This window comes from Chelonoidis abingdonii, chromosome 3 (assembly GCF_003597395.2).
Source record: "Chelonoidis abingdonii isolate Lonesome George chromosome 3, CheloAbing_2.0, whole genome shotgun sequence".
Classification (NCBI taxonomy): Eukaryota; Metazoa; Chordata; order Testudines; family Testudinidae; genus Chelonoidis; species Chelonoidis abingdonii.
Window position 1 is genome coordinate 136,115,824 of NC_133771.1, and position 11,079 is coordinate 136,126,902.

At 42.4% G+C, this 11,079-nt stretch overlaps 1 protein-coding gene and 1 long non-coding RNA gene across 3 annotated transcripts in view; both read left to right on the top strand.

Moving 5' to 3' along the window:
- LOC142046593 (uncharacterized) overlaps positions 1 to 11,079 on the top strand; it is a 782,351-nt gene that overhangs the window by 734,641 nt on the left and 36,631 nt on the right. The window lies entirely within an intron of this gene.
- Positions 1 to 11,079, top strand: part of ABCB10 (ATP binding cassette subfamily B member 10) — a 53,385-nt gene that overhangs the window by 5,675 nt on the left and 36,631 nt on the right. Inside the window, exons 1-2 of one of the 2 annotated variants that reach the window (XM_032783844.2) lie at positions 596 to 2,227; positions 3,842 to 4,221. The exons of the other annotated variant lie outside the window; for it this stretch is intronic. Coding sequence (XP_032639735.1) covers positions 4,134 to 4,221 — 88 coding nt within the window. The 5' untranslated portion in view covers positions 596 to 2,227; positions 3,842 to 4,133. Of the gene's footprint in view, positions 1 to 595; positions 2,228 to 3,841; positions 4,222 to 11,079 lie in introns of those variants that run through there. 2 annotated transcript variants of the gene reach the window in all.

An 11,079-nucleotide genomic window follows, 5' to 3' on the forward strand; every position in this document is an offset into this window, starting at 1 on the left:
CCACAAAATCCTCCTCCATGTTTCGTGAGACTCCCCTGTTGCAGGTGTCCATGGACAGTGGTGGGGTAGTGGTAGGGGACCTCCCTAGAATGCCATGCAGCTGATCATAGAAGTGGCATATATGGGGCTCTGACCTGGAGTGACCATTTGCCTTCTTTGTCTTTTGGTAGGTTTGCCTGAGCTCCCTAACTTTCACATGGCACTGCTGTGTGTCCCTGTTGTAGCCTCTGTCCACCATGCCCTATGCGATTTTGGCATATATATTAGCACTTCTTCTTTTTAATCAGAGTTCTGCCTGCACAGATTCTTCTCCCCATACAGCAGTCAGATCCAGTATCTCTTGTTCGGTCCATGCTGGAGCTCGTTTAAGATTCTTGGAGGGCTGCATGGTCACCTGTATTGCTGAGCTTGCCACGCTGACCAAACAGGAAATGAAATTCAAAATTTCCCAGGGCTTTTCCTGTGTACGTGGCTAGTGCATCGGAGTTGAAAGTGCTGTCCAAAGCGGTCACATTGGAGCACTCTGGGGTAGCTCCCAGAGGCCAATACCGTTGAATTGCATCTGCACTACCCCAAGTTTGACCTAGCAAGGTCAATTTTAGCGCTACTTCCCTTGCCGGGGAGGAGTACAGAAGTCGATTTTAAGAGCCCTTTTGGTCGATGGAACGGGGTTGGTTGTGTAGACCATTGCTTATAAAATCGACCTAATGCGACTAAATTCAATGTAACCTTGTAGTGTAGGCCAGAGTTCAGAGTCTTGGGTACCTCAAAACCCATCACACTCAGCCTCATGCCCCAGGCTATCTAATGCCTCAATTGCTAAATGGGGTCTATCATAGCTGTCTTTATGTGAAGACTCACTATTAATCTACAAACTACAAGCATGATATCAAAAAGTTTATTAAGATGATGTTTAGAAAAAGTGAACAGTACAGAGTTTAAGAATAGAAATTTCTGCTTATCAGGGAATAACGTTCAGATTATCAAGAGGTGCGAAATTCGGTTTAAGATCAGATGGTGTAAGGAATACATAATCTGCAATATCCCCGACTGGGGGTAAAAGGTTGACGGGTCAAAGTACAGACATTGAGATATGAGGGTATGTTGTTCATATAATAGCTACGTTCAGGTGTGGAGTATAATTAGTGAATACGATGGTGAGGATGGATTGATCCTCATTTGGTGAGATTTAACGTTCAGAGAGTTTATGGTTACAGTTCATGTCGTCCAACGGACACAGTCTCTCGGTCCCTTTCTCGTAGTTGAAGCACGATGTTGCTGTGGCTCACGCCTCCTGGTACTGTCGATGGCCAGTGATGTGTTTGATGTAGGTGTCCCTCGAACAATTTATAATCATTTAATGTGTAATTATAGTATGTTAATTATTAATGTACATAAAAAAAACTAATCCACCAATGCTTGCATTTGAACTAATTCTGCACTGTAAAAAATGTTGAAAAGTAGTTTACGTATATGCTCCTTTTTTGTTATGACAGCAGACTAAAAGAGCATGTCTTTTTTAGCAAAACAGAGACTGAGGATATACCTTTTCTCTGTAAGTACATTGTGGTTGAATGCCAGGAAAGGAGAGGAACTGTTTAAGGTAAAAGGCAATGTTGGCAGAGGAACAAAAATAAATTGGGTATAAACAGGCAATAAATAAATTTATGATGGAAATTAGAAGGTTTCTGACTAGTAGAAGAAGAGTGAGGTTCTGGAACAGCCTTCTAATAGAAGTATGGGGCGAACAACCTAATTACTGTTGAGATTGGGCATGACAAATTTATGAGCAGAATTATATGACCGCGTAGCCTGTGATAGCAGGGGGATTGGATTTGATAATCCATTTCTATAGCCTATGTTCTTTTTTGAGATACCAAAATGATTAATCTAAATTAAAATTAAAAACTGACATTTCAGTTAATTAAAATACTCATTTAAAATCACTAGAATGGCAAATGCAAAACTAGAACTTTGCTTTTTAAAATGTTGCTGTTTGGAGGCCTTGAAGGAAGTTGATTTGCTGAACATTTAGGTTTGATTTTCTTTTCTTTTTTTTTCTTTTTGTTAACCTCTTCCCAACTGACACCTTTAATGCCAGATTTTGGCCTGAAGCAATTTTTTTTACTGCCAAGTTATAAGCAGTTGGCATCCTTTCGTCTGTGAGAGACTGTGGGAATTGCAGCCTGTGATGTAGATGGTTTGCAATGTCTCCTGTGACTAAATAGTCCAGTCCCCTAACAGACACAGGCACATTTCCTTCACTGTTACAATTCTCCACACAGGAAACAGGTAAGGGATAGGGACACTCATCTTCTACTATCCTTGTTTTCCCAAACTGCTGACTAGACACAGCCATAAGCTCACCAGGCTGCCTAGGCTCATTCAGACTTTCCCTTCCAGGCACATTGCCACTCCAACAGAATAGCTGCTGCTTTTTTCATCTACACTGAGTCTACTTACCAGCAAATCACAGTTACCCATTCAGGTTCACCTTCAACGCTGCACTACCACAATTCATTACCTTTACAAATTTACTCTTTCTTTCTCGGTTAGGCTTCCACCTGACATTTACTTGAATTTTCTCCTGAGAAACATTCTCAGATTTATATTCATCGGGTCGCAATTTTTGTTTCTAATTAAATTTAATTTTTTATCATTTGGCAATATAATTTGCGTGCGGATCACAGGTATTACCGAGGTGGGGATCAATTTGGAAAACGGTACCATCCAGATTTTCTAACAATGCGGCTACATTCTCTCCAAAACTGAGAGGGATCTGCAGCACCGAGGTTCTCCACAGTCTCCATGCACTGAGGCTGCAGGGAACAATCGGTCTGGCTGACACCTAAGCCGGTGCACGAAGGAGGCATCTGTATTGCCAGGTTAATGTACAGTATAGCCTTTTAGAGTTTTTCCGAGCCAATGGGAACAGATCTCATTCTATTTTTGGACTTGGTCGAATTTTGGCTAGTAAAAAGGTGAAACTTGCAGAATGTTCGAACTGTTCGATTTTATTACTGCTGCGGTTTGCAGCGTGCCACAGGCATGGCCCACAACTCCCTGTCTGTTCGTGAGCCATGTTAATTGCCACGTATTCGCAGGGCGAAAGAAATGCAGGACTGTTATTACCAGGCTGCACGTGCAAATAACTTATAGGTAAGGGATGCAGGAGAGATATGGGTTCACGAAATCAAACTGAGACACACACAACTAATAATGACAATTTAAAGTTTTATTGAGGGATAGTTCAAGGTGTTAAGCAGAGCAGTCATTGATTAGCTATAGAGATTATAAAAGTAAAACAACAATGACTAAATATATCTACTAACAATTATTTTATAACAAGAGTGCAGCATTTAGTAAAACATATTCTTAAATACAACAAACGCATAACACGGCAAACTAGAGAAACTCGTTTGAAAAGTACGTACTGAGAGAGAGCTTCGAGGTTGATCAGGTCGGTTACGGGTGTACACAGGATACCACATGGATTTTCATTGTTTCTTTTCTCTCCACTGACACTGCACATGCAGGGCTAAAGTACCTACCTATGAATACAGAGTGTCTAGGGACGGCCCCAAAACTGGTGTGTCGTCTCTGATTTGCACACAAAGTTACACCAAGTAGGGAGAGTGCTAAAAGTCTGGCTTTGCCCCCAAAAGGTGAGGAGATGCATATTGTTTTAGAATGCGTTCAACACTGAATGACAAAAGAAGAGGCCAGGGCAATACCGGTATGGCAAGTTCTACAGGATGCAGACAGGAACTCATCTTAACAAGACGGTGGGAATTGCAGCCTGTGGTGTAGATGGTTTGCAATGTCTCCTGTGGCTAAATAGTCCAGTCCAAGATTTGCATGATCTTTGGCGGTTATTGCAAATGTGTGTGTCTTGGTTGGGAGCAGCTTGCTTCCTACAGGCTCTTTTCTTTTCAAGCTGTAGGAGCCAGCTTCTGTCATGGACTTTGATGCCCTAATGGAGATGATGGCACCACTTGTTATGATCACTTGCCAAGGTTTCCCATTGATTAAGATAGATTACAAATGACTTCATATCTCGCTTGCCTATACCTTTATAGCGAAGCTTGGGAGATCCTGTTGATCTTGTTCCCTCTGATAGCTCCCCATATAATATGGCCTTGGGTATGCATCCATCTTCCAACCTACACAGATGGCCCAGCCAGCACAGTCATCTTTCCTTGAGCAGAGCTGAAACACTTGGTAAATTTGCCCTTTGAAGAACCTCTGTGTTGGTGACTTTATCTTGCTATTTGGTGTTGAATATGTGGCGTAAACAGCGTAGGTGGAAACTGTTCAACCGTTTTTCCTGATGAGTATAAGTTGTCCATGTTTCCCCATACATGAGAGTGCTGAGGATGCAAGCTTAATACACTAGCGTTTTGGTCTTAATGGTAAGTTTTGGGTTGTTCCATGATCTTCTAGTTAGTCTACAGCCTTTCCAATGCGAACATTTAATTCAGGGATCAGCAACCTTTGCCACGCGACCCATCAGGGAAAACCCATTGTGGGACAGGTCTGTTTGTTTGCCTGTCGCGTCCGCAGGTTCGACCGATCGCAGCTCCCACTAGCTGTCCCAGGCCAATGGGGGCTGGGGATTAGCACCTGCCAAGTTATAAACACCTGAAAAACATTAATAATGAAAACTCCTGCAGACATTTAATTATAGTAGAAGTAGCAAATACTGTTGTAGATGCGTCTGTAAGGGGAAAATTTCCTGTGCTGTTTTTTCTTTTTTGTTCATACCTTACATTTTTTTAAATAATAACCAACTAGGGTTTGCAACTATCTTGTTATACTCTGGGCTGGGAAATTGACCCTCAAAGACTGTTTTCCTTGGTAGTACTTTTACTTTTATCTGAGCGAGTTTTTTGTGAGAAGACAGAGGCTTACTGTTTGGTAACAGTTTCACTGTACGAAACACACTGTGGATATAAAATGCTGGTTAATCTCTTTAGCGTTCTTAGCTGATACAAACGGCAAACAAATGTTTTAGTGTCTATATTAAAAAGTTTGTATGTCCAGTTTTGTTTTATAAAAGTTAGACTCCTCAAAATTCCTTTCATACACATAACAATAGTGACACCTCTCAGGTGCAGCACCATCACTTCAGCCACTAAACTTTGTAGTTTAGTCATTTGGGAATATTTTTTAAGCACAAAACACGAGTTTTAATCATATTTTCATTAATGTTAATGAAAAATGTGATTACATGCCATGTTGAGAATTTACTCCATAGTTACTCTGTTGTTTTCAGGCTGGATAAAAATCAATTATTTAAAAAAAATAGGATTTTTATGATTTAAATAGGTTTTTTCCTCAAAGCATTTTATCAAAAAAAAATCTTATCTAAAGATAGATACATGTAACCCTTCTGCCCCTCTGAGTTGGCAGCAACAAGGGCCGGGTTCAGTATCCAGGGGTTGCGTTTCAGTAACACAATGCATAACCGGCTCGAGCCCCCACCCCGTGACCTGGGACACTTACATACCACACCCTTCTGGGCGCCTCTAGGAGGCAATACTTCCCCTCTTGCAAGCAACGAATCTGATGTAGCAATAACCTATTTAATAAAGAAGAACATGCGGCATCCTTTGGAGAAACACCACAAACAGAGTTAACACAAACATAACCACTCCCCATATCATGTGGCATTCTTTCCCCTTAAGGGTCTTACAGCCAATCACTCCAAAGATCCAACAACCCAAAAGTCTCTGGTCAATGCAGCCAGATTTCAATGAGTCTATCCTGTAGAGGTCCCTCCCCCAGCTGGGTACAGGGGCACCTTATGGTCTAGGGCCAACTAGCGCTGGCACTCTGTTCTCTTCTTCCACCTTCTAACCCCCGAAACTAGCTCTCATACCAGACCACTCCACCTCTCTACTGCGCTGCTCCCAAAATCGGCTGTTCACAACTGCCACTACCGCGTTGCCCAGTGGTTTCCATCTCCAGCATCTCCACAATGCTACTACATCCCCAGCTGCTCTAGTTGTTCTGCACTACTAGCTCATTAGCTCCCCCTGCTAGTTCAGCAACAGTACTTCAGTGCTCCCAGTCTTCAGTATTTCACAGCTCTTTGTGATTTCAACTCTTAGTGATAGCGGCATTTGGCAGGAGCTGGGTTTTTTGCCTTCCTCTGCAGCAGAACAGCTCTTTGAGGGCACAGGAGTCAGCAACAGAGTCGCTAAAGGGAGAGTTTCAGTGGAGTTCGTTAAAGAGGACAGGTTTTGGGCGTTTTGAGTGCAGTGTTGTTGTAAGGCTGCTAGGCCGTGTGCTGCTAAGCGATGGTAGCCCTGAGTTGGGTCGGGTTACGCTATAGGGGTCCTATCTAAGTAGCCAGTCACTCGTGCAGCGGCACAGACCAGCTGGCGGGACAGGGGCCACAAAAGAGCTGCTAACAGGGGAGTTTCAGGTCGGAGGTTGTGGGGACTAAGCTGAGAAATCCAACTAAGCCTGAAGTAAGGAAGGCAAGAGTTGCCAGAGTCACTAGTGCTGTTGGGGCCTGTGATGCGGTGTGTGGCATGGACGCCAGGCAAGAGTTGAAGCCATGACTGAGACAGAGCAGCGGGAGAGACACACTGAGATATAGATTGGAAGAGCTGTGGCATGTACATGGTCCTGGAGGACTAAGTGTGGAAGGGAGTTTTTGGGTCTTTTCGATAATGCGTACTGATGGAGCTGCTGGAAGAAAGAATAAGGGATGAGAGTGCAGTGTGACCTGAGGCTGAGTTAAAGGGGTGGTTACAGATATGGAGCCAGACATGATAGAGGCCAGGAGCCAACGTGCAGATGCGAAGCAGGACCAAAGAGTTCTGAGAGGATGGCTGGTAGGAAGGACGTGGAAGCACTTGACTAGGAGAACCAGGCAGAGGAAAGAAGACGGCAGGCAGGGAAATAAACTAGGAAACAGGTTGCTGGGTTGGAAAATGAAGATGGAGCACAGCAGAGTTGTCGCTGAAGGAGAGAGGCAAGGAGAAAAAGTTACGAGCAGCTATCCTGCAGAAAAAGGGAGAGTCAGCTGGTGGCATCACCAAAGTATGAGAGCGCCCAGGAGGATTGCAAGGCGAATACAATCGAAACTTCGGCCAAAGCGGGTAGCAGGGATAGACCGAGAGAATCAAATAGTCGCCAGGAAAAGCAGTTATTGATGTGAAACTCCTTCTGGAAAGAATGAACAGCCTGTTAACAGACCTGATCGGAGAACGAGTAATGATGGCGTCTGCCGGCTAAGATACAGAGTGACTCCCAGAGAGATGAAAAGTATCTAGCTGACGGAAAGAAATTCTTGATTGTCCTTCATGTTTGGGGAAGAAGATACAGCTAGTTACTCGCTGGACTGTATTCAAGGTAGACTATGCCTAACTGGGGAAAAATGCTCAAGGAAATCCGAGGCTCAGGTAGTGGATTCTGCGGTGTTCCTAATCCCAGCACGAAGCGCAGTGACAAGATATCACATTAATCAGATGGCTAGGCAGTGGTGCTGTAAGTAGGTTGGGATGTCGGTCTTTGGAGATATTAGACAGACCATTGTTTCTCGGGATGACTTTACACTAGTAAGGAGATAGATATACTTCAGGATGAGGTCTAGCCGGACCTCATTAATAGCTTTTAAAACTTAGGAAGTTGGGGAGATGGTTGTGTCAGGGAGATCCATGCCAGAATATTAACCTGAAGGAAGTAAACAAAATGAGAGGGATAACCTGTGGACGAAGAATGACCCAAGGAGGAAACGCAGTAGTATGAAACAGACAAACAGTTGAATGCGGTTGTATGAAGTCATGTGCACAACGCGGGAGTAAAGAGATGTCATGACGCCAAACGCCAAAAATAAAATGATCTGTACATTATGCAGAGGTACCTCAAGTACAAGATGAGACACTGACTACTGACGTCAGGAAGGTGAAACGGATATATAATAGGAAACAAGATGAGCCTGTGGATATACTTCGCATACGGAATAAGTATTGAATAGCTATGTGTCGCAGTTAGAAAAGACGCAACATTCAAAGGTTGGGTAGTAGCATTGTAATCATGATGAGTGTACGTAAGAATAAGAAGATGAATGCTAAGACAGAGTCTGTCTGGGCTAAAAAATCACACTGGAAAAAACTACTAGAGCCTCCTAATGTGCACCTTAGGGTGTGCATACAGACGTCGGATCTGATTGGATATGATAAGATACTCTTAATGGTCTTAATGAATAACCTACAGGGAATGGTGATCATGTGGAGACTTTCATACTTTTCCCAATAATAGACATGCAGACATAGTGCTCAAAGAATAATAGGGGTCAGATTTCTTTCTGGCATGAGTAAGCGGATGGTATTTTTCTCTGCCACAGATATTGAAGTATTACCGTGACGCTTATAGGATCGATATTTAGATTTGTTGTTTGTGGAGATGAACTCGTGAGGAAGAATGGTGGATAGGGGACAACCGGTTCGAGTGATCATGAAGCTATTGATATCAAAGCTTAATGAAGAATAACAAAGGTAGATCTGGGATTAGGGGTTTTTTGATTTCAATGGGCAATTTAAAAGTAGTTAAGGAAATATTGGAGGAAGGGTTGATGGAGGTACTATGTGATTTAAATGCAGAGGAGGGGCCTGAATATACTATTAAATTGCTGTGAATAATTGGGAAGCTGGCATCCACAGAAGGAATAAAAAACCGTATAGGGCAGGGTTAGGCCAGCTGGCATGAGCAATGCATCTCAGGCAGGAATTAGAAAAGCAGAAAGTTACTGGTGAGTGGAAGAATGCGGGATTAGCAGGAGCACCTTATAGAGTGGTGCAGAATCATGTATGGGAAAAGTGAGGAAGGCAGAAAGCGTGTAGAACTGGCCTTGAAAGATTATAAACCGAAATTAAAAGGGTTTACCACCAAAATAAAGAAGAAAATGCAAAGAACGAAGAAGGTGTCGCTATACAACTGAGATGAGGAATGGGTAGGTGAAAGCCTACGCATGATCCCTGATATATCTAAACTATTAGTACTTGCCTCAGTCCTTAGTATGACTAGTGAGATTTAGGATGAAATGGAGATGATAGTGATAACGAGAATGAGAGATATGGGGTGGATTATACGCTTGAGGTAAGGTGCCAAATTTGAACATTAAGGACAAAATCGACGCCCGCATCTCCAAATCCAAGGAAATTAGGAACTGGCCCGCATTGAATTGGTGACCCATTATCGAGAATTTTAATCAATCGGAAATACGGTGGGTTCTTGTCACGACTGGCATGAATTTTGCTAAGCGTCATTGTTCCTATCTTCAAGAAAGACCAGAATAAAAGTGAACGGTAACTTATAGCCCTTTAGATGCTTGTAATACTTAGTAAAGGCTTTGGAAAAATTTTAAGGGAGAAAGATTAGGAACACTTGAGGTCAATGTAATCTGGACTAATGCAAACATAGATTACAAAAGTAATGTGCCAACCACCCTATCTCCTTCGCTGAAAGGACAAGATACTTAGATAAGAAAGCGAAAGAAAAAATTTAATCTCTTCATAAGCGTGAACACGGCCAAGGAACTTATGGAAATGGAAAAGAATGGGGATAATATAAAGTTTAAGATGAAAAGAATGTTAAGGAAGACCAGCGCTCTACTGAATGGTGAAACTCAGCAAGGAGTACTATAGCGTTTTGGACCGATCTTATTTAACCTTTTATACTGCCTGGACGATTGCTATAAGTCGTGATAAACACAACTGATATTGCACATGGAGAAGAACCGTCGTACTAAACAGAAGAACTGGACCAACCTGTAAACTGAGTATACTAATAAGTAATAAATATGAAAATCAAGTCAGCACTTAGGGATCAAATATAAGATTTAGATATACCTTGAGGACCATCGGAAGCGACAGAGAGAGAAGACCTTGGGATGTTTGATACAAATTAGACCTCCAAGCAATATGCTGTAAAAAAGCAAATGCGTTTCCACAACAACCGAGAGGGGGGAGTAACCCAGCATTAGCTTTTAACAGCCATATCGCATTGGCAGCTCTTCCGCCAACACCACAGGTCCTCTCCTCCTCTGTCGCTTCCAACCTGATGCGTCCCCAACCGATATATTCAAAAATCTTATTATTAATCCAATCAAGACCTTGGCCACTTTCCACTATATATTCATCCCTATACTATATCACCATTTACAAGTCAAATCTTCCTGTATAAGACCTCCTCTCATTAAGCCAATACCCCCAGGCTTTGTGCATCCGCAAACTTAGCACATTACGCTCTTTGGCCAAGAGTCAAAATAAAGTTAAAATAAGATCGGGTACCCAAAACCATCCTCTGAGGGAACACCACTATAACTCTCCTTCCACCGACAGTTCACCCTTCATACGACACCACGCTGGAGTCTCCCATTTAACCATTCCTACCACCTTACAAACATCATATTCATAAACCCCATCTTTTCCAATTTCACTAAAAGTCCCCCTGGAAATCCGGATCAAAAGCCTTAACTGAAATCGAGGTACATTTAGAATCTTACCCCCCTGCATTTCCTATATCAAATAATCTTCCATACCTTCTCAAGAATGAAACATTTTGGTTCGGCAAATCCTACCTTTAGTAAATCCAGTTCAATCGTCCAATTACCAATCACAATTCCTAATCTACTTTCCATTTAAAATTTTTTCCAAAGACCTTACATATCTACAGAGACGTCAAACTAACAGGTCCTATATTACCCCGGATCACTTTTTCCCTTATCTTAAGATAGGAACTACGTTACAATCCCCAGTCTCGGTACAACCCATTATACCATTGATATAAAATTCCCAGATAAATGTGCTCACAATTTCAGCGCCAGTTCCTTTAATTATCCTTGATGGAGATTGCCGGCGACCCTCCATTTTATCCCATAAACGTTCAAAGTTTGGCCTCTAACCTCATAATCCATTATCCACCCCATATCCTCAATTCCCGTTATCATACAACTCCAACTCATCCCTAAACTCCTCCACTACTTATAAAGACTGAGCAAAAGTCTATTACGATATGACCATGCCTAGATCCTAACCTCCATTCCATCCTCAGTGAATAGCGGCC